Source organism: Anopheles aquasalis, chromosome 3 (assembly GCF_943734665.1).
Source record: "Anopheles aquasalis chromosome 3, idAnoAquaMG_Q_19, whole genome shotgun sequence".
In the NCBI taxonomy this organism is placed as follows: domain Eukaryota; kingdom Metazoa; phylum Arthropoda; class Insecta; order Diptera; family Culicidae; genus Anopheles; species Anopheles aquasalis.
In genome coordinates this window covers 105,001-127,500 of record NC_064878.1, presented here as the reverse complement: position 1 = coordinate 127,500, position 22,500 = coordinate 105,001, and the positions used below count along the sequence as shown (strand labels likewise).

At 48.0% G+C, this 22,500-nt stretch overlaps 3 protein-coding genes and 1 long non-coding RNA gene across 12 annotated transcripts in view; 2 read left to right on the top strand and 2 right to left on the bottom strand.

The window, feature by feature from the left end:
- Positions 1-5,751, top strand: part of LOC126575498 (tyrosine-protein phosphatase non-receptor type 23) — a 6,592-nt gene extending 841 nt beyond the window's left edge. The window contains exons 2-8 of one of the 2 annotated variants that reach the window (XM_050236215.1): positions 1-3,875; positions 3,940-4,083; positions 4,279-4,299; positions 4,446-4,574; positions 4,648-5,026; positions 5,103-5,222; positions 5,294-5,751. The exon at positions 1-3,875 is cut by the window's left edge and continues 487 nt beyond it. In XM_050236215.1, the coding sequence (XP_050092172.1) occupies positions 1-3,875; positions 3,940-4,083; positions 4,279-4,299; positions 4,446-4,574; positions 4,648-5,026; positions 5,103-5,222; positions 5,294-5,412 (4,787 nt within the window). In that variant the 3' untranslated portion in view covers positions 5,413-5,751. The remainder of the gene's footprint in view (positions 3,876-3,939; positions 4,084-4,278; positions 4,300-4,445; positions 4,575-4,647; positions 5,027-5,102; positions 5,223-5,293) is intronic. The other variant, XM_050236216.1, reaches the window with a different exon arrangement.
- A 1,122-nt stretch (positions 5,752-6,873) lies between these two features.
- Positions 6,874-21,044, top strand: LOC126578266 (venom dipeptidyl peptidase 4). 8 transcript variants are annotated; one of them, XM_050240651.1, is made up of 7 exons: positions 6,874-7,254; positions 8,482-8,844; positions 17,603-18,094; positions 18,162-19,200; positions 19,277-19,828; positions 19,891-20,099; positions 20,179-21,044. In XM_050240651.1, exons 2-7 carry the CDS (start codon positions 8,623-8,625, stop codon positions 20,272-20,274), a joined length of 2,610 nt encoding a protein of 869 aa, XP_050096608.1. In that variant the 5' UTR covers positions 6,874-7,254; positions 8,482-8,622; the 3' UTR covers positions 20,275-21,044. The 8 variants fall into 8 exon arrangements, with proteins under 8 accessions (XP_050096608.1, XP_050096609.1, XP_050096610.1 ...); XM_050240652.1 differs by lacking the exons at positions 6,874-7,254; positions 8,482-8,844 and adding exons at positions 11,177-11,312; positions 15,995-16,133; XM_050240653.1 differs by lacking the exons at positions 6,874-7,254; positions 8,482-8,844 and adding exons at positions 11,183-11,312; positions 15,998-16,133.
- On the bottom strand, positions 11,287-15,984 carry LOC126578270 (uncharacterized). Its single transcript, XR_007608387.1, has 3 exons — positions 11,857-15,984; positions 11,452-11,547; positions 11,287-11,359 (listed from the first exon to the last, which is right to left on the bottom strand). It is a non-coding gene; the product is annotated as an uncharacterized LOC126578270 (long non-coding RNA).
- A 650-nt stretch (positions 21,045-21,694) lies between the features above and the next one.
- Positions 21,695-22,500, bottom strand: part of LOC126578268 (sarcoplasmic reticulum histidine-rich calcium-binding protein-like) — a 3,360-nt gene continuing 2,554 nt past the window's right edge. The window contains exon 1 of the mRNA XM_050240660.1: positions 21,695-22,500. This exon is cut by the window's right edge and continues 2,554 nt beyond it. The gene's annotated coding sequence lies outside the window, so the exon portion shown is untranslated.

Here is a 22,500-nt window from a genome sequence, read left to right as displayed (position 1 = left end):
GCATCATGGAGAAGAGCCTGTGCGATAACCGGAAGTCGGGCATCATCGCCAAGGTAACAGCGCAGATCATCAGCTACTACAATTCGGCTTTGGCGGCGTTGCTAACGCAGGTTGGTGACGGTGGTCGTGTGCAGGACATTGTCGGTAGCAAAACCTTCAAGGAATGGCGTGGTTACGTGCGCTTCAAGATATCGTACCTGTCCTGTATCTTGCTGCTGTACCAAGGCCAGCAGGCCGAGGAGCAGCAGAAGATGGGCGAGCGTGTGGCGCTCTATCAGGCTTCCTTCGAGAAGCTAGAAGAGGCCAGGAAGGAAGCGAAGGGTTTGGCCAACCAGCAGCAAGTAGACGAGGCACTGCAGTTCACGATGGACGTCGTCGAAGCGAAGCGTAAGGCGGCCAAGAACGAGAACGAATTCATCTATCACGAGGAAGTGCCGGAACTGAGTGCGATTTCCGCTGTGCAGGGCGCTAATCTGGTCAATGGCATCGCCTTCAATGTGACCGATCCGGAGTCCATGGGAGAAGACATATTCCATCGTCTCGTTCCCATGAAAGCACACGAAAGCAGCTCACTTTACAGTGAAGAGAAGGCAACGATCCTTCGTACGATCGGTGCGAGGGTTGAAGACCGAAATACGGAGCTGCAGACATTCATGAGTTCGCTCAATTTATCCGGATTGCGACAGCTGGAAGTATCAGGTGCACCGAATGATACACGGTTACCACAAGGACTGGTTGATCGTTGTGCGGAACTGCAGGCCAAACCGAACGCCATTCCCGATTTGGTGCAATCGATGGCCGTGCTTGCGGACACATGCTCCGAGGTTGAGCTTACGCTGAAGGAGATCAAGAATCTGCTGCGTGCCGATGAAGCCAAGGAGGATCGGTATCAGCAGAAGATCGGTCAACGATCGAACGGTGGTGCACATATCGTCGAGCTGGGACGCGAGCTGGCCAAATATCAGGAGGCTCACAATAAGGCAGGTGAAAGCAATGATACTCTACGGAAGGCGATGGGTTTACACGTTCAAAACCTGAAGATCCTCGCCCAGCCGCTGCCAGATATCCGTGCCCAGATACCGGTTTGTACGGAACACTACGATGAGACATTGTTCCGCGAGCTGAACGGGATGCTGGCGAAGGTGGAGGAGATGCGCAACCAGCGTGAGAAGCTTTATCAAGATCTGCGCCACCAAATCACGGAGGATGACATCACCTCACAGCTGATCGCACTCGATGGTGTTGGTTCCGAGCAGCAAAAGGCAAAAATGGAAGAACTCTTCAGAAAGGAGCTGGCGAAGCACGATCAGCTGGTGGGATTACTGGAGCAGAACATGAAAGCACAGCCGAACATACTAAAGGCAATGACCGAGGCGTACGCTCGCTGTGCACCTTCGCTAAAGGGCTTTTCCGATACGAAAACACGTCGCGATCAGTTCTTCTCCTCGCTGCAAGCTTCATACGATGTGTATCAAGATCTTCTTTCGAAGAGTGCTAAAGGGCTCGAGTTCTATCGCAAACTGCAAAGCAATGTCCAGAAGCTGTATTCGCGTGTGAAGGCCGCTTGTGATGTGCAGAACGAGGAGCGCAATCAGAAGCTCAAATCGAGCAACGTATCCAAGCGAACGAACGAGATCAATGGAGGTGGAGTGGTGGTAGCGGGAGGCACATCCACCACCACTACGACTTCCAGTGGTGGGACAAAGTTGAAGGACTATCTGAAAGCCGGAACCATTACGCTTGGCTCGATAAAGGCTGCAGGAGTAGACAAACATTTACCATCCATTCGCCCAGCACCGGTTGGTTCAGAAAGCTCGAGCACTGCAGGAGGTGGTGGTACCGGCATATCCGGTGGTTACTATCAGGACTCATACGGTGCAGGTTACAGTAACTACACACAGCAGCAGCAGCAGCATCCTCAGCAATCATACGGTGGAAGTAGTGTACCCTCCGCTTCCACTGCAGCAGGCTTTGATTATTCGCAGTATGCGGCTTCACAACAACAACCGCAGCAGCCGACGACAGGCTACGCTAATCCTTTGTATCAAAATACCAACAATGCCTACTATTACCAACAGCAATCACAGCAGCAGCAGCAACAACAACAACAGCAGCCCACTACCAACTACGATTATGGACAGTACGCGAACCCGGTAGCGCAGCAACCATCGCCAGCTCCTTCAACCGCATCATCCTCGACGGACATAAGCCAAACTCCGTCATGGCCCCAGCTGTCGCAGCAATTTTCCGCAATGAATCTCCAGCCATCCACCCACAACACCGAACAACAAGCGACATATTATGGAGTAGCTTCAGGAAGTGGAACCAACACCACTGGTGGATACGGTGCTACATCGGATCAACAACAGCAGCAACAACCACAGTACCCTAATCTTCAATCTCAAATGAATGCCTATAATACGCTGACGCAACAGCAGTATCCCGCTGCTTCAAATCCGGTTGCCTATGTCAACTATCCACAGGTCTCCTCAAGCGAGTCATTAACCTCCATTCCACCGGTACAGGATGCGTACGGGAATTACAATCAAACGCCAGCTCATTATCAGCATCCTGCCACGGCACAATACTACCAACAATCGCAGCCACAACAACAACAACAACAGGGGCCTTATCAAAGTGAACAAACAACGTCCTATGGTTCCCATCCAGGTTATTCGTACAACTCGCAAACGGGAACCTACGAGTATACGAGCGGTTTCCAGTACGATTCATCCAACGCTTCCGGTTCGTATCAGAGCCAGTACTCCGGAGGTTCCCACCAGACACCGGCGGCAGTTGCCACACCGAACCAGTCCGTAACGTCAGTGGATTCTTCCGCGCAGCAGTATCAAATTTCGGCCAGCCCAGCAATCGCAGGACAATCTTCGGGAATCCAAGCAGGGTACACTGCAACCCAACAAACAACAGCAGCTGATGCCTCCTCTTACTATACTACGAATACGAATCCGACGGGCTACTACCATCAATCATCAACCTATACCACCATCCAGTCGAATCAATATTCCCAGCAACAAGTTGATCCGGCACAACCTCAACCTAATGCGGCAGCCAATCACCACCAGCAGCAGCAACAACCGCAGCCGACATATGATTCTGGCCACGTGACACACTACTCGCATCACACGAACTCGTACGTAGATAGCACCGGTTCTCAACAGCACCAACAACCACAGCAGCAACCAGCAGCAGCAACCACAACAACGATATCATCCAGCTCATCGCAGCAACCGACCGCGCAAGTTGCCTCACAACCGGTCAAACCTTCCATCAGCAGCGGTAACATCGATCTGCTGTCGGGAATTGACTTTTCTCCGGCGAACCTTCCTCCGATTTCCGTTCCGATCCTGCAACCGCAACCATCGCTAACTCCGTCCATGGTCAGTGGTAGTGTCATCGATGGGAACGATGGTGTCGCGAGTGAGGTACTGACCCCAACGAAGGCAACAAAATCCGTCATACCAGAGACCTCGGCTGTGGTGCGAGAGGTAGTACAGGAACCAACCAGCAGCAGTACCGCAGTGCCGCTACCCAGCACCCAGGTGCCATTCGGTGATCGTAAGCCAAGCTTCGACAATCTATCGCTCTGTTCCGATCTGAGCTCCAGTTTCGATTGGGATAGTGCTTCGGTCTGTGGTGCGACGGCCACTGTCACTGGTAGTGGCAGTGTGACCACTGCACTGGACAACGTGTTTCTGCGCCCGGTCAAACCGGACCCCTTCGAGGATGCTACCACCGTCAAGTGGTTCCATAAGGAAGTAGAACGGTTGGAAAAGTTCGTCGAAACAATCAACGTGAAGACGCTGAACGGTACCACGCCTCTCGATAGTAAATGGAAGGAGCTACAGGATTTACTGGTAAGCTTCGGTGCAGTCCGCTTGCCCGGTTTGAAGCTTGGATTAATGTATTTCTTATCCGTAGGTAAAGGAAGAATCCAAGCGACAGGTTAGCGTGGCACGCCTATTTCCGGAGAAGAATCGATCGATCGACTGTGTCCCGTACGATCACGCTCGTGTGCAGCTGTCAACGGACACGGATAACTACATCAACGCTGTTTACGTTAAGGTTTGTATTGTCCAGGATCATCTACCCCGTTAGACGTACGCGTATTAGCAAAGGCTTAATCTAAGCTAGAGTTCTTCGCCTTTCCTTTTTTGTAACTCAACAATTCGATTCCGTTCCCATCTTTTTAACCGTTTGTTTTCTGATTTTGTTCTCAAATGTTTACTCTTGAAAAATGAAAAAATCTCGAAAAAAAAGTTGAAAATGGATCCTAAATTGGTAAGTTTTGTCTATTTGCAGACTAGAGGAAGCGAAACTTTTGCAATAAAATATAAAACCAAAAAAGAATGTCATTACTTCGTGTAGCCTAACACTCCCATTTGCAAGTATATCATAACAGCGTTTGATTTGTCTGCTTCCTACAGGATCTTGGCTTTGGATGTCCAAACTTTGTGTTGGCGCAGACGCCGCTCCCGAACACAGTAAACGATTTCTGGAATATGGTCTGGTCCCAGAAGGCCAACGTGATCGTCTGTCTTCACACGGCAAATGAGGTACGGCAGTAGCATCTGTTTGGAATCACATTTCATCGTACGTGCTAATCTCGTCTCTTTCTGAACTTTACAGCTTCTAGATCCTTTCTGGCCAACGGACACGGGGAAAGAGTTGAGCTACGGTGATGTATCGGTAACACTCGTGAAGCAATTCGATCTTACGCACTGTACCGAACGAACGCTGCGTATCCAGATGCTTGGCTCTGATTATTCCCTTACTGTGGCACTCCTGCAACCGAAGCTGTGGCCTAAAAACTCAGCCGAACATATGCTAGGTGTAGCCCAAAATCTGATCGACACCTATCGGCAGTACAATCAACCGTTAGATCAAAAGACTGTCCAATTACGTCCGCTGGTGCTGAACTGTTTGACCGGAACCGATCGTTCCAGTTTGATCACGATCGCCATCATCACCATTCTGGCTACGCAAACACGTAAACCGTTGTTGATAAGTACGTTTTCTTATTGATCCTGGTGGTTAGCGTTACTGACTCACGGCAATCCATGCTCATACTTGTTCATTTGTAGATGTAATCGACATATGGTACCGGATTTGTTGCCAGCGGAAGGGCGCACTGCGTGATCCGAACTTCATTCAGTTTTCCTATCAGATCGTACTGAGCCATGGTCACAGCATTCTGAACAAACGTAAGCGACACGTTCCCCCGTTCTAAAACCGGTTGATGATCTGTAATTAATACGTTTTCACCCGGTTACAGGTGGCATATTGACGTCGTATCAAATGAAATCAGCCCAAGCGGTGAGCAGTACAGTGAAGGAGGAGACCAACAACGATCCATTCAAAGATCTCGATCCACTGTGGAAGCTAAAAGGATGATAGGCAGCAACGTGATCGAGAACCTGCGTATGCTTTAGGAGGAAATGCATGCCAAATTATTGTTACGTTTGCGTCTCTAAATTAAGCAGCATTTCGTTATCGTGTGTTGCACCATGCAGCAGCAGCATTAGCACTATGCTCACGGTTAATTCATTTTACTCCACTGACAACCGCGAGACAACAGGCGACATTATATTCCAATAATCTAATCTATTGTGTAGCAGGAATGCATATATATTTATTTATATTCCCCATTTAACCGGCTGTTGAGCGCAAAAATATAACAGAATAAAGGTTCTGCATGTTTGGTCCAGGTGCAGAGCTGGAACGTTGGAAACAGAAAAAAGAATGGCCCATGGTTCTCTTAGAAAAATATCACTATTTTTCCTCCATCCCACAGCTTGTGCTTTTGTAATTTCCCATTGACGTTTATGGTCTTCCTGCCTCTGTCTCGGTATAATTAGAAATCGATAGTCAACACCACCAACGTACTTTTTAGAAGGAAGGCGAAGTGTTTTATGGAGCACCCATAAACCTTATCATCACGGTTGTTCGTCTCAGCATCATCTATTCAGCCGCCTGTCTCAACTAGTTAGTGGAACAGTGGACGGGTGGGCGGGGGTCGGAATGCAAAACCCTTTTCTGCACGCTTGACTGACTGCCCCGGATGTCCGTACCAAAGAAAGCGTTTACCCTTGCAGTCATCATGAATATGGATGCGTAGGTTAAATTGCTGAACTTTTCACTTCTTTCGCGATGACCCGATGAAGAAGACAAGACTTAAACAGGTCTCACTCAATCACGAAAACTTCGATAGTGTGGATCCTAGAACAGTTCAACTGTCGGCTAACCAGGTATGTATCGTGAACAAAAACTTAAGACTTAGAACAAAATATTCAAATCAATAATAAGTGACTAGGTAGTCAATTAAATACATTTCTGTTAGTTAATACGAACACAAGTGATCTTATTCGAAGTTTTATTCGTTGGTAATGTGTCTAATTGCGGAATAGAAGATTCCAGTTTCAAATCTTGCCCGGATGCTTGGCGAGGAGCGTTTTTTTTCAAAAAAAAATGTGATAAATGCTAAACTAAATGTGTTGGAGAATTTTTTGAAAAATGTTGTGTGGTTCACATTCTTTCTATCCAAACTAAAACTGTTCTCATAACACATAAAGGACAAAGTAACCAATGATTGTGGCTGCTGCGCTGATTAGCCTCGCGAAAACAACACTTTTGCTTCAACCCAACCGAAGGAACGGTTGTTGGGTGAAAAAACCCCTATCTCGCCATATGTTGCGCTCTCCCAAGGCAGCCTCCACAACAAACCAAAACACATTGTCGTCATCGTCACTCTCAGCCAGTAGCGACGAACACAAAGCTGCTCCATTCAACCGGTTCGAAAAGAGTGCTCAGCTGTCTCCGCTGCTGCTGCTGCTGGTGCTGTGGCCGCGATACCGTCGATGCTGGGTGGACTTACAAGTTCGCGCGCCACCTAGGGAAGAGAACGTGTTTTACGAACGGTTTCGCGTGCTCCAAGTGGAAAGTGAAATCTTGGGCAACTTGCAAACGGTAGGGCGGGGGTATAGTGCTTCATTCTTGGCATGCACCACCAGTGCCGCCGACGCTGTGTACACATTCGTTCCGCGTGCGTCGTAGTGCTCGTTACGTAGCTCGTTGCTTCCGCAGCAGGATCATTACCGTGATATCATCACAGTACTGAACACGAGTGTGCGTGAAACAGATGTAATCGAAGAATGCTGTGAGCAAGGAAGAAAGCATAGCCTACTACCGAATACTAACCAGGGGCTACTCCGCTGACCACCTGCAAGCAAACTTGTGGTATGTATCTACGGTTGTTGCCGCAAGATCTCAATTTCATGTGGTTTGCGGTTTTCGATGGCATTGCGACGTGGAAAAAATGATCATCATCCGGTGTGATCCGGTACGAGCATCTCTCGCGTCTTCTCAAGGTGAAACCGCGACGGCAGATCCGTGGCGCACACTTTCAAGTGGTTGGTTGCGGTGTGCGAAGATTTTGAGGTCAATCAGCGTCCTCCCCGAGGCTGATCTTCTACGTCGATGTGTGTGCGCGTCGACAAAAGAGGTGGGATCGTTTTGTTTTTGTTTGAAGATTGCACCAAGACGCGCGATCGTGGGATGAAATTCGGAGTGTACTTTTTTTTCGAAAAGTCCAATCATCAGTTTCTTCAAGTTCTCCGGTCGTATCTGCAACGTTGACTCACAGTCGCGCGTTCACTTTCGTAGTGTATGTGGTGTACTCAGCTGGGACCAGCCAGTGAAGGTTGCTGATGCACGTGGTGCAATATGGTGACTGGGGAAGACCCGTTAGACGTAGAGATGTGGCGATATTTACACTACCAGCTTGTGCGCTACCTTGTACCTAGACGCTTGTTGATTGGGCTCTACAATCTGTGTAAAAATGGAGGCTTGCCCTTTTCGTGGCCGATCCCTACTATCGCAAACAGCCGGACGGAGATTGTGTTTAGATGTTTATGTAAGCTAGTGAGAGTGTCTCGTGCCTTCAAGACTAATACAACTGGAAAACGAAGTAACTTAAGAAGCACCAGTCCTCGTTCTTTCGCCACAGTCATTATGTTCGGTAATATCTTTCATAATTTGTTCCTCACTTTAAACTGGGAACCGGTAAGGCAACCCCTCGAGGAAATTCCCTCTTTTGCCTCGCTCAAGCGAAGCCATGCTGTCCGTTGCCAAGCGTGCGAACAATGCTCACCAGCTTTCGGTTGTCGCGCAGGGCACTTTTAATGATTCGCGTCTTTCATGCTCGCCCAAGCGAAGACGAGGGAGATGCGATGATAAGTCACAGCCCAGATGAAATCCGGTAGACTGACGATAGGCAGGCCGGCATCGTTTAGTCGCTACCCTCGCTTTTTCCAAGGTTGGTTTAATTTCCTATTTTATCCATCCGGCGAAGTGCACAGTTCTTTTTTCATTCGGGTGCCCTAAGGAGTTAGTTAAATAACTTTAAAGCATGGATCCCTTTTAAAGGAGCAAAAAATTGGTTTTTTTTTTATTTTCGTTCTTCAGATCGTGAAAACACCGTTCCATGGGTCTCGTAGGAATATGAGCATTTGCAGTGTGCTCGACAGGAACAGGATCCTTAAAGCAGCATCCTTGGTGTGATCCCTTTTCCCGCAGCAGTCCTAAAACCCAATAACGGGCTGAGCTATGAGTAGAGCCACTCGGCAAACCTCCGCCGAGTATCAACGATTGGCCACGAGCGACCTGGTGTCAGATAGCAGCGACTCGGAACCAGAAGACCCCGCGGTTGCAGCAGAAGGAACGTCGGAGGAAAGTGACACACCGGTACCCAGTGGTCGATGGCGTGACGGTACCATCGTAGACATCGAACCACTGCAACGAGGCCGGAAAATTGAAATGTACCACCAGGTAATAGCAATAGGCGATAAACCAGCAAGCAACTACACCAAACAAAACCTGTTGAGCACAATGATAACGAACACGCCTCCGGGCGTGTTGGTGTACACTATGTAACGACAAACTTGAGCTTCCACACGCCTCTTTTGCATTGTTTGTGGCCACCATTTTTCACAATAGTGCTACAATGAGGGCAGCATGATTCCCACTGCCAGAAAAGGTATCCAAGCCATGACAATGTGTCCAGGTCAGGGGCAGGTTTTAGCAAAAACGGTGGCACTAATTTAAATTTTTATATTTTGATTAAATTATTGGTTTAACACTTACACTAAGTAAGTGATAAGAACACTTACACTAAGATTCCTTATCGGTTTGATTATTTTTAACAGTGAAATAGTATCATATAGTAAAATTCTGAATATCATTTGACTCCTTAGATCCTTCAGATTATTTAAATGGAAACTCTGATCAAATCCATTCATCCTAGCAAGAAATCTAGACCTGCTGTCTTGTTACAAATCAATTAAAGAAGCTATCGAACCAACCCACGCCGCCATGACGTCGCTAATCCTAGTTCGTTCAGTTTGCAAAAGAATATTTGAAGCGGAACCACCGATTATCAAACGAATTCCTAAGAATTCTAGTCATTATTCCGTGACCTTGACAAGAAACCCATAACTGAAAAGCATTAAGCGTGCGAGTACTTGTTGAATACACAACCGAAACCACGTGGCACTGCACACAAGTGTTCAAACTAGTGATGGGCGCTCGGAATCGCACCCACGATTCCACTCCGATTCCGCCTGCAAAAAAAACGGAGTCGATTCCGCCTTCGAGCCCGAGTCGACTCCGACCCAGATCGATTCCGGGAATATCAGGGGGGAAGTACGGCGCAGCAGTGACTGTGCTTCTGCTTTGGTATAGCCATTTGCCATTTGCGTTTCTTTTACATTAAAGAGGAGTTAGCGGCTTTTTTGTTTTGGCATGGTATTTATTGACCGTGAAAATTATGAGCTATTTGCTGCAATACCTAACAACCTCACTCGTTGTTTAATAGAGCGAAGGTCACAATGAATGAATTACAGAGTTAAACATTGATGTTGAGATTGAACCTCGCCGTCCTCACCTCCCGTCACAACCTACCGGAATCGTCAGGAATCGATTCAGGGCTGAGGCCTGTTTTGCCCATCACTAGTTCAAACAGAGACATGATCACCTATTGATTCTGCTATGTCGTGGACCTTCAAGAACAATTAGAAGCGCGTGGCACGCTTTTGGCGCCATATCTTGGTTCAGAAATCATCCCACCATGCCAGCCCATGCTGGGCAGCAGCAATTAAGGCCCGCGTGTCCATAATTGCCGTCATCCTGATTAGTGGCGCGAGAGATGCCATGCTCTCCTCACCCGCAGAACCCGCAATCTTCAGAGAGATGCAGACAAAGGCCCGACAAGTGGGGGCGGTCATCGTGTCGATGAGGCCGGCTTAATTGCAACCGCCATGTATCCAGCATCTCTGGGATTGGACGGACCAACCTTGACACAGGGGGAAAGCTGTGGCTACGCACCGATGACTGCAACGCAGAATGCAATTTGAAATCGAAACCAAACCCACAAACTACCGAACGGTTAAGCAGTTTGTCAACGTTGACTGACCGACGCTGACGTCGACGACGCTGTTGGTGGCCACTCGGTGGGGACTTTCTCCAACTGGTCACGTCGCGTTTGGGGCAGCAATCGGCAACAAGTCGTTGTTTACATCTCCGCGAGAGAAGTTTCGCTCGTGGAGTCGTTCGTGTCCGAGTAAGCCATGCGGTCGTAGCATGCTAGGTTCCGCTCTCGGCCGACGCGCGAAGGCTTTTGATTTTTTGAGGCAGCATGACCAACGGTCAGAGAAGGACGGTTTCCTGAACTTTTCACTATTCAGCAAATTGATGGAAAATTGCACTTGACTGGGAAAGTAGTGGCATACTTATCGAGCATAATGGAGCCCCTTCGCCGATCGCTATAATGAGGCGCTGATGTAGAAACAAACAGCCAAAGTGCAAATGTAAACCTCAACCGTTGTGCCACAGTTAACACACTGTACCTCCCGAAAAAAGGCTGAATCATTATGATGCGTTAATGGACTTTTAATTTCCTGCTCCTGATAGCCCGATATGGCCGGCACCGATGATGTACGTGCGAGAAGATGCAGATTGGTGGGGACACGAACGCAACAAATTCGTCCGCTCCGCTCTCTCGTGTGCTCTCTCGGCTTTCGGTAGCTATCTATCTTGGATGCTCGCTCGATGGCCACCTCCCCCCGGTCCGAAGCGAAGATGAGAGGCGCGAAACGGCCGCAGCTCAGGAGATTCACTTTACGCCGAGTACTCGATCCGTCCGGTTCGGTGTGGTGCGCGGGTTCGTTCCGTCCGTCGTCCGTCCGGTTTACGATCAGATCCAGATTGTCGTTGGTTCGTGTGTGCGTACGGTGTGTGTGGTCAGTAAAGGTGGTGTACGCACCTTAAAATACGCCAATCCGCCATTCTACAGTGCAGATTGGTGTGGCCAGAAAAAAAGGGAATGAGCCATGCACTAAGGTTTATGCGGTGTTGACGGTGTTTGCGTGTATTCTGTACCTTACTGCGGTTATTAGCCCCTGTGGAACAGCTTGGTGATCCATGGTGTGCAGACGATCGATCCTGTAGTGTCCTTTGATCGTCCATCCTAGTGTGCTGGAGTGAAATGAAAATTAATTTAATATCGCCTAGTAACCACCTCCATAACTACGTTAAATGTCTCTCAAACCACAGATAATGTGATGTTTTTGTAACCATACAGGCCTTTTTAAAGTGTCCTTTTCTATGTTGTACTTCTGTTCTACGCTCGCTTGTCAGTTTGTCGACGTTTGATTGTCTAATTTGGGGATCATCCATGCGACCAGAACCTTACATTTCGCGCTGTGGCTGTGACTTTCTCCCACATGAAGCATTCCAAGGTGCAACAGTCCCACGTCTGGCTAGACGCTGCCATCACGCACTTACCATTCTGTGGTGTCTGCAGCACTTCCGCTTCCAGCAGAACAGAACGGGAACGTAGAACTGAACGCCAGCTCCCAGCAACTATAAATCATACCTCACAAAACGTGACCGTGCACAAAATGGACACTAAAATCCATAAAAACCCCGCTTCTCGTGGGTTGTGGTGTATCGCGGATTACATCTACGGTGCAGCAGTTACAGTGACGTTCTGGGCCGAGAAGCCACAGCCTTTGATAAACAACGAGCGAGCGTTTTATAAGAGCGATCTCCTCGTAAAACAAATGTTGTCAAAGTAACGCCCTTACGAGTAGTGATCGCAAATCTTTTAATTCGTTCACTACTCTACAATCTTTGGTTCGATATGGTGCTTCCACCGCAACAGAACTGCGCTATTCCAGGTTTATCGTGATAGCGAATCAACATTCTTGCCCCCCTCAGGAGAGATAGAGAGAGGCGATGCCATGGCGACGAGAGCGAGGCGACGTGTTCTGTCGCTATCTGATGCACGAGTCCCGGAGTTACATCATGGCATATACGATGGTGACAATACGAGAACGCTCGCTCGTTAAGTGGTCGACAGGTGATGGTTGTCGATGTCGAATGCCGTATAGCCAGCAAATATGTCCACCACTTCCAGCAACCTCACGAACGGTCCGTTACATGCGAAGGCGAAAAGGTTATTTGCAACTCGACGACTACGAGCTTTGGCGATCCGGCGGGAATCTCGCAATAGTCGCGCGTTCATGGAAACGTTGAAGAACCGGTTTCGACCACACTGAAGAGCTGATGCTGAGCGAAGGTGCTGAACCTTCGAGACACCCCCCCGTGCATCAATGCCATTTCGATGAGAGTGGAATTTGTTGGCATTTTTGGAGGACTTTTCTTTGGTAGCGTGCCCTTGGTGTGCTCTCGTTTTGGTCGAACCGCCGTCAATGGACTTTAAATTCGAATTCGAAGCCAGCTACGATGAACTGGAGCCACAAAGAGGCCCGTCCGACATGGTTAGCTGGGCTCGCCTACTTTGTCGCTTTTGACTAACAAGCTGCAAAATGCGATTCTAACGAAGAGAGACAGAGTGTTTCGATCATAGTAACCGTAGTAGTGCGATCGTTTGCTCAACATCTAACGGCGATCCGATTGAGAGGATCGTGCTGCGTCCGAGAAGAAGGAGTGCTGGTTCGTGGCAAAGAATCGAATCAAATAGGAAAAGGTTAACGTGTTAAGTGGCTACGGCTCTGACCTGCCTGCTGTGTGGTGGTGGAGAGAAGATGTGCGCCACAGCAACGGATCATAGTAAACGACACTTTGTCCCTCGGACCACCGACAATTGATTGATGTGGACGAGCTTCCACGTGAGAAAGAGCGTATGAAACACGAGCACTGTCTGGGTGGCTAGTGTTTCAATTAAACTTTCCCTCGCAATTGCACGACCAGCAATCGATTGTTTTACGAGTTGTAAGAGACACTGTGGTAATAATTGTGACAAGGAAAGGGGAACCGATATCGATTTGCATGATAGCGAACACATGTTTCGGACAAAGCGGATAATCGTGTTCGGTCACACAAGCAAATCACGTCACGGCCACGTTCGTAAATTGTGAACTAATCATATATAAACTGCCTTTGAACTGTGAAATACCGGAACGGTACCGGCCCCTATATGGGGTAATCCTGTGGCAGGAAGGAACCCTTTTTCGCATCGTCATCCGCATCAGCCAATGAGGCGTTATCCGGAGTTCGATGATTAGCGTTGGATGACTGACAGCATCAAAACCTCAAAAATCAATTGAGAAATTCCTGCCAGCGTCTCCCAACACACACACACACATATGGCATCCTGACGCAGGAATGCCTTTGAAACGAGACGCTGATGATGCTGCCGATGCTACCGATGCTGTATTAAACGGAACCACACAGAACCGGTTGAATGAATTGACTTTAAACACTGCAATAAAGCGATAGACAAAACCGAACGAAGAACAGCGTGGTTACAACTTGGAGAATTAATAATGCATTCTTTACATCACGCGGCGACCCTGCGGCTGCCGGGGGAGAGGTTTTGGAGCGTGATAAGTGCCCAGTTTAATGACATATAACGCGCGGGGGACGTTGATTCTCCTTAGGGTCCTTATAGCGCCAGCCTGATGATGGTGCGAAACCGAAGGATGTGTGCTCGCGCATCGGGCGATTACTGTGCCAAGCGTTTAATGGGTTAGCCCCAGTGTGTCGTCCCCTCTCAAGGGATCTACCATAACGGCACTCTGATGCTGCTTCTCCCGGAAGCTAACGGTGGGTTGATGCTGATGAAGGATTGTGTGCTTGTGTGACCAAGTGGCCTGACCTGGCGACCAAGCCCATGAAAAATGCAAACGTTTTCAAAGCTGTTGCAACAGCATGACATTCAAAGGGACGGTGCTATCGACCACTCGTCTGGTTGCCCAGAGTTCATTACAGAGCAGTGGAAAGATGCCACAGCCAGCATTATCGAAAAGATTGAATACGTTAAGTCACAATTCTGCCGCCGCCAGAGAAGACGGCATAAAAAGGTTAATTAATGTTAATCGAACTGAGAACGCATACGCCGCACGATGGATTATGGAGTTTTGCTCTCGGTCGATGTCGTTGTGGAGAATCGTGTTGATTGAAACATTGGAAGGAAGATTGGGCACTGGTTCCGTACTCTTGTTGAAGCTCTTCAGAACCAGACGCGAATCCCCCAACCTTACAAGATGACGTGCCATGTAGTATTTCCAAGACAAGAACTGAGTTCTTTCTCGACCAACCAGCAAATGTTTCAACCAATTCCGGTGACGTATCCCGCAAGATGTGTCTTAATTGGAGCGAATCATGCGTATTATCTCCAGTCTCGAACCCCGTACGTCATACACACAGTCACAGCTTTCGTCCCCTGTTATCCAGTGGCCCAATGTGTCACCAGCCACGGGAAAAAGTAGCTAACAAACTAATGGTTCACTCATCTCGCGGCGCTGTAATCAACCACGTGGAACGGTGACTGAGGGTGTACTGCACGGCCAGTGATTCATTGTATACCGGCCAACTCCAATTAGTATCACGCGACCGACAACTACACCCGGACTTTTGCTCAAACTTTTGATAAAAAGCATGCAAACAACGTGGCCAGTCGAGGGGGTGTGGGATAATGGTGTGCCAGGGATTGTTTAAGAAGTTAATCGTTGAGCTTAGCGCCCCTCATTATCACTTCACGGCTTGGCCACTGTAACCGCCCCTAGCAGGCGCCAGCGATCCGATTACCCAGGCCAATTTAACTGTTCCGGAACTGCCAGCAGACTGGGACCATGACGAGTACCGTGACGTTTCACGCTCTATCTGTCTGTCTGTCTGTCACGCAAACGGCGGCCATTACATGGCTACTTGGATAAAACAACGACGAGGATGCGCGCGTTTCGCGGAAGTGCACCACCGGCCACATGAATCCGGCATTACCGGTGATAGAAAAGCACTCGCAGTGTGATGTCATTCTAACGCTCTCCATCTCGTCCCGATAAGTTGTCGATGTTCAACAACATGCCTCGTTCTAATTGGAAAGAAATTTGGACAAGATAACGTTGCAAGTGCCTCCCGGCACCGGCACCGGGGTCTGACATCGTGACACGCCTGATGGACATGCAAGGTTTCTCGATATGATTGTCTTTCCAAACTTTCACCAACCTACAAGCCTGGAATGAAGGGTATTGGAAGTGAAGTTTGATTTGGATACACCATCTCCAGCAAGTACAAAAAAGCATTTCGTGGTTCTGTGTTACCGCCAACGCGATTCGATATCTGGGGCTAGACCGAGGTCGCACCCAAGTTGTTTGTACAGCTGCTACATTTGAGAGACATAAATACAGAGCCATTACTACGAAAACACTCGGATGGGTCTGTGTGTGACATAAGGGTAACAACAGATGAACCACCCTGGCACACCAGATCATGCAGCTTATTCCGGAGTTCGACGTCCATGAGCCACGTTGGCAGCACCACAGGCAGCGTACGATACACTTTCGCGAGTGAAAATTTTTGGAAATAATCAATGAAAAGTCCATATTGATACCTTACTACAGAGCAAAGAAAAAGGTCAATATCTTCATTTTCCATTCCCTTCCTTATCGTGATATAGCAGCAAAAGTGTAAAGCGGGCGTGTGTGTCCGTATGTGTGCGGGTTGTTTCGGAAAAGTGAAGTGAAAGCTGCCCCGGGCGTTTCGCGAACATGGCAGCATCCAGTGGAAATTCGATCGAGATCGGACATTCGGACCAGGTAATTTTTGAACAGTTTCATAATAGGCCACTAGCCCCGCACAGGAATGGATGTTTAATCATGCAAAAGACTTGCTGCTTATACCAGAGCATGGAGATGGCTGAGAAAATCCAGACCAAATCTGGTATTATATGCAGATAGCTTATGACCGAAGAGATTGACAGTGAAACAACGAAAAGTAGTAGTCTCGAACAACGAAAAGTAGGGGTGCGAATAAAATTTGCTAGCACAACGAGGCCAAGTTAGCGATACTATGTAACGTGGACGATGACGTAACAGCCCATAGCGCTGGACATGAAATACGTGATCGGATCGAACCCTCCTAGTTGCGGCCGGTTGATGTTTGTTTTTTCAATTCTTTCGGCCACTTCAAATCGGTGTAATCGGGTTAATGCGCTCTTCGCACCCTTTCCGATGTTGGTCAATCGGGCAGCACAGGGTACACTTTGGTATGTGCGCTGCACTAAGTTGCATAAACAGTCAGGAGCGAGTGCTGAATATTAAATAGCATCGCAAACCATCTGCCTTTCGCGAGTGAATTCAATCGCGATCGCTTTGTTGCGTTAGATCAAGATCGTGCAGACACTTTCTCGCATCCGTCGTGTACGTTAGGAAAACAATTAGCTTTTATTATTTCGCACTCGGATCGTCATCAACCGTCCATCCTTCGGAAGTGTGGCGTGGTCCATCAGCGTCGTCGCTTAATTATATCATAATTCTTTCCTACTTCGTTCAGCAAAGCCAGTTCGTTCCACCTGTTTGGTGGAGTCATTGCGCGCAAACACGACCAGCACGACGATCCGTAGCTGACTGGTTTTTCGGATCGTGGCCGGTTCGCGACGGTTAGCTAACACGCGATCGCCGCGTGCCACGATCGAACGTAACTCCAAGGCTCATTAGACGTGCAGCTTGTCTGCGCCTGGTCTAATCGCTGCTGGTGCTGGACACCAGAGCTTATGTGATCCTAGGAAGTGCATTTTATGTTGAATAAACGTACGGCTTATTCCAACGGCCGGGCATCCAACAGTTTTCTTGAGTGGAGCGTTTGGGCAAAGAAATCTTGCGGAACAGCTGAAACACTCGACTTATCACGCGGCTCACGCTAAGTAGCTTGATAAAATGTTTTTTGCCCAGCGCTACGCACCTCGAATTGGCCAATTAGACCTTTAAATGCTATCAAGTACATCCAATCGACCAACAATGCTTAGGGATGGTGGGTTTTTTACAGTGAATCCATCACCAAGGCTGATAACACTGTTTGAAGAGGACACATGCCGGGGGTGCGATAGGGATGATCAAGATAAGTGTCTATTGACTGGTCCAGTGCTCGCCCGCGAAATAACAGGCCACAATTGACGTACTGCCATCCGATGAAGATGAATGACGGATATCGTCAAGTCATGATGAGTGTTTTTAAACTAATCTGTGGATTGTTTTTTTGTTGTGTTCTTCCCCTTTAATTTCGCAAGGAGCTGGTTGGTTCGGGCAAGAGTAGCCTTCGGCGGTATATGCTGCTCGGCACGCTAGCCCTCATCCTCACGGTCATCGCCGTCGCATTGGTAGTGATGCTGACGGCCGCTAATGATGATGAAGGAAGCACGCCAGAAAATGCACCAATCGTGGCATCCGGAGATCCGATCACACTCGAGGATATCCTGATGGGAAGACTGTCGGCCGTGGGGTTCACGGGTACGTGGACTTCGAACGGTAAGATCATCTATCGGGATGATCTCAGTTCGGTGATGCTCTACGATCCGGAACAGAACGATGCGAAAACGCTGCTCGGACCAGCACATGAGCAGCTTTTACAGGGCTTCAAGTTTGATCTATCACCGGACGGGAACTATCTGCTGGTGGCTCGCGGTTACAGCAAGATCTTCCGCCATAGTTTTCTCGCTATTTACGACATTGTTGAGCTGAGCACGAGGCGCATCATCCCGGTGAATGTTGGTGGTGCGAGGGTAAGTTAGACGATTCGTAATTTCCGTTTCTTAGAATTTATGCTAACAGACTGCCTTTCATTTACAGCGCCCACTGAATCTGGTTGAATGGGGTCCAACCGATCATTCGTTTGTCTTTGTGTTTGAGAACAACCTATACTACCGGCAGTCGCCAGATGCAGCCGAGATCCAGATAACAACCGATGGCAGCCCAAGCGTTTACCATGGTATCCCGGATTGGGTGTACGAGGAGGAAGTGTTCTCGACTAACATCGCTACCTGGTTCTCACCGGATGGTCGCCAGATTGCATTCATTCGCTTCAATGACACCGAGACGCCGCTCATGAAAATCCCAATCTACGGACCACCGGGCAATCCGGATTATCAGTATCCGCATGAGCTGTCCCTGCACTACCCGAAGGTGGGTACGAAGAACCCGATCGTCCATCTGTTCCAGTACGATCTGCAGGAGCGCAAAATGCAGGAAGTGGAACCACCGCGTGAACTGGTGAATGCAAACCACGATCACATCATTACCAGTGTCGGCTGGTCATCGTCTAGCGAGCGGCTTATAACGATCTGGAAAAACCGAGTGCAAAACCATGCGATCATACGATCCTGCAAGGCGAACGGTTCCACTGCACCGGCCAACGACTGCCAGACGGTACACGAGATCAAACTAACCGACGGTTGGCTGGATCTGTTCAGTGCACCCATGTTTAATGCAGGCGGAACCCATTTCGTGATAGTTGCCTCTCAAAACCAGGGCGCGGCCGGTGGTTTCAAGCACATTACCATGATCTCGACCACGGAACCGAACTCAGCGGAAGCCCTCACGAAGGGCAAGTTTGTTGTGCAAGATCTGCTCAAGTGGGATGCGAAGACGAACATGATCTTCTACACGGCCAACACGGAGGAGGAGTCACACGTTCTGCACGTGTACGCCATCGAGGGACGGGTTGGTGCGGAGGCTCAATGCCTGACCTGCGATGTGAGCGTGGCAGAGAAGCAGAGCTTCTTCAATGCCCAGATTAGTCCAAAGGTTGGCAACTACCTGGTGCTAGAGGCACGAGGACCCAACATTCCCTGGAGTCACGTGTTCCACTGGAGTGTAACGGAGGCTAAAAGTGAGTCTATTTCATCAGGTGTTTGTTGCAAGGAATCTGCGTTGCTAATTCCTCGTCCTTGTCCTTTCTCTTCCAGAGGTTGAACTGAAGTTGATCAAAGCTTGGGAATCGAACAATCTGCTCGAGACAATGTTGAAGCGGAAGGCCGTACCCAGGGTTGAGATTCACGAGTTCGAGCTAGATAATGGGTATAAGGCGAAGGCGTTGCTCTTGATACCGCCCACCGTGAACACGAGCAGTTCAGCCGTCCAGCACCCGATGCTGGTCGATGTGTATGGTGGTCCCAACTCGGCCAACGTTGTCGGTACGTGGTCGATCGGTTGGGGAACGCATCTTGCCTCGAACCGCTCCGTTGTGTACGCCAAGATCGATGGTCGGGGCAGTGGTTTGCGGGGTGATCAGTTGCTATACCAGATCTACCGGAAGCTCGGTACAGTCGAGATAGAGGATCAGATTGCCGGTGCCCGGAAGCTGGCCGAACGATTACCATACGTCGACTCGAAGCGTGTAGCTATCTGGGGTTGGAGCTACGGTGGTTACGCATCCGCCATGGCACTGGCACAGGATACGGAGCATGTGTTCCAGTGTGCCGCATCGGTTGCCCCTGTTACCGATTGGTCGTTCTACGGTAAGCAAAAGGATGTTATTGCGGCTGGAACTTGAGGGGATTCACTGACTCTCCCGTTTTAGATTCCATCTACACCGAGCGTTACATGGGACTACCGAGGGATGATAACCAGCGTGGTTATGAACAATCGCGCCTGACGGCTCAATACGATCGATTCCGTAACCGTAACTACCTGCTGATCCACGGTACCTTCGATGATAATGTCCACTTCCAGCAGGCAATGCAGCTTTCGCGTGCCCTCGAAACGCACGACATTATGTTCAAACAAGTGGTAAGTACAGGCGCACAAAACCGTGTCCACGGATGATCTGAACGTGTCCTGATTCGTTTGTTACCTCTCCTCTATCCAGAGCTACCCCGATGAGGATCACAGCTTAGCTGGCGTTCGGCCTCATCTTTACCACACGCTCGGTCGCTTCTTTAGCGAGTGTCTAAAATTGGACTAAATGACCTGCTGCTGCTACGTTTTACCGTTGCATTCCGTAGCTTAGCTCTACGATTAGATCAAGAGAGAGCAGGCACTAAGATCGTCACGAATGTTATCTACCTTTATAAAAAAAAAACCAACCTCCTTATTCCCCCGTACGTAAATCATCCTCCTCAGATATTGCCGCTACTTAAGCAACACAAACACAAATAATTTTGGTATCCACCCTGGGCAGCAGGGTGATGTATATAGTAGTTGGTAGCAAAAGTTGTTCGGAATGTCCACAATCCGGCTGACGGGCCGGTATGGATTGCATTTCTCGGGAACAATTGGAGAGACCCAGGCCAGCCAGGCTGTTGGTGCTCTGTTCTGTGCATCGTTGTTGGCTGGCATTTTAATCCTGTAGGTTTGTGTAAGTGTATGCTATGTGTAAATACCATTAGGTCCAATAAAGTGGCCAACAGTGTTAGGAAACAGTATAGGATCACGTGCGCACGCGACACAATGAAACATCTGGAGAAAGTTTTGTTTTAAGGCTTTTTACTGCCACAAAGGAAGGTACAAGAAAGCGAAACAAAGGTGTGGCATAGCAAGAGAGGGCTAAAAAATAGAGAGAACAGAAGAAACCGAAACGAATGTGTCCGAAACACTAGTCAAAGGCAGTGAAACGGCACACATCCAACAGCCTAGAAGGGATTTAGACTACCCCCAACACCCATGAGAATGTTCAATGAAGAAGTGCAAGGATGAAAGTAGCTAATACAATGTCTTATTTTATGAAAAGAGAAACGTCTTCTATACGCCTTTCTGTCTTGTTTTACATAAGATTCACTTTATTTAAAGGTTGTTGTCTCTCTCTCTCTCTCTTATTACTGTTTTTTTGTTCCATTTTCATATTTTAATGCTCCACTTTCCCTCCGTTACCCATGTATTTACACACATTTATATATTGTTTGTTTGTTTGACTTATTCTGCCGCTACTGTATGCTGCACTCGTATCTTGCTCACCACCTTCCCCCATTCCCGAACGGATAGGTTACTATTTAAATTTGCTTACTTAACGAGCTTATAATTTACTGTTCATTTACCGATTCAGATTGTAAGTTACCGGAAAGGTAGGATCTCAAAATGAAGGGAGGAGCTGGGATACACGCTACCGTCCTATGATTAGTGCAAAGTGACCGCGTGATCATGTCTCAGTAGAGAAACACTTTTATCGTTTGTTCACTGACATGTTTCTCCTCTTACTGCCATTTTTCATATCTCGCTTTAATGTTTGGTTCCAATTTTACTAACACCTTCAACGCCGTATGTATATTACGTAAAAATGTACCTCTTTTTGCTTTCAGACTTTCCCGTTTTTTGGTTACTCTTTTGACAGCAGTGCAATGAATCGCAGCGGCCAACAGAGCGCAAGGGATGGAACTTTTCTTTATGAATAGTTTGTAAAAATATTTGATTTATTTTCGCTTTCATACACCGCTTCTGCTCTTCATATCTTATCATGTATTGTAGTACGTGTCTGATGTTCGAGAATCCCCGCTATCCTCTCTCTCCGGAGGCGAACTTTTTTCAAGTTTAAAATGCTTCTTCCTCAGTGACGATGAGTTCTTTTAGCGTTTGCCATGCTATTTATACAGCTGCTCACTACTTGATTAAATCGATATTGTATGCTTTTTTATTGGGGTGGATGAGAACCAATCGCGGAGCGCGTATTTGTGTGAAATATTTATCGAAGACTGTGCACTTTTACTTACTCCACAGTGCGTGTTATCCACTTCGCATTGCATGTTCCGGGTAATTTTTTCGTCTCTTATTCGTCTCTCGTCCATTTACTATTAGCTAAAGTTGTACTCTTCTGTGTTTTTCTTTTTTTTTTTTGTATCCGTATGGAGTTCAATCGATCTAAGTTTTTGTAAAATTTTGAAACAAGCTCTTCTTGCGTCTTCCTAACGTTTCAAACCACCCGTGGGATGTTTCTATTTCTCAATCCGATTGATAGATCATTTGGTTAATATGGTGGAGTCTGACGGAACATTATAAGTGATAAAATGACATTCAAAACATACAACACGATTGATTATTCTGGGTTTCTTTTTGCTCCTTCGTTTACACCCCTCCACGCAGCCCCTTTGCTGTATTTATTAATTTTCCTGGACACAATCCCTCCGGTAGGAAAATGATTTGTTCAGATTTCACTTTTAATTCATGACATTTAATGACCAGGGCTTGGCGATCGGTTTAT

What these genes read in the sequence shown, in the direction of transcription:
- LOC126578266 (XM_050240651.1), top strand. Translation starts at nt 8,623, where the DNA reads ATGAGTAGAGCCACTCGGCAAACCTCCGCCGAGTATCAACGATTGGCC. An exon ending in TACCGATTGGTCGTTCTACG is followed by an intron (nt 19,829 to 19,890) that starts GTAAGCAAAAGG and finishes CTCCCGTTTTAG; the next exon opens with ATTCCATCTACACCGAGCGT. An exon ending in ACATTATGTTCAAACAAGTG is followed by an intron (nt 20,100 to 20,178) that starts GTAAGTACAGGC and finishes TCCTCTATCCAG; the next exon opens with AGCTACCCCGATGAGGATCA.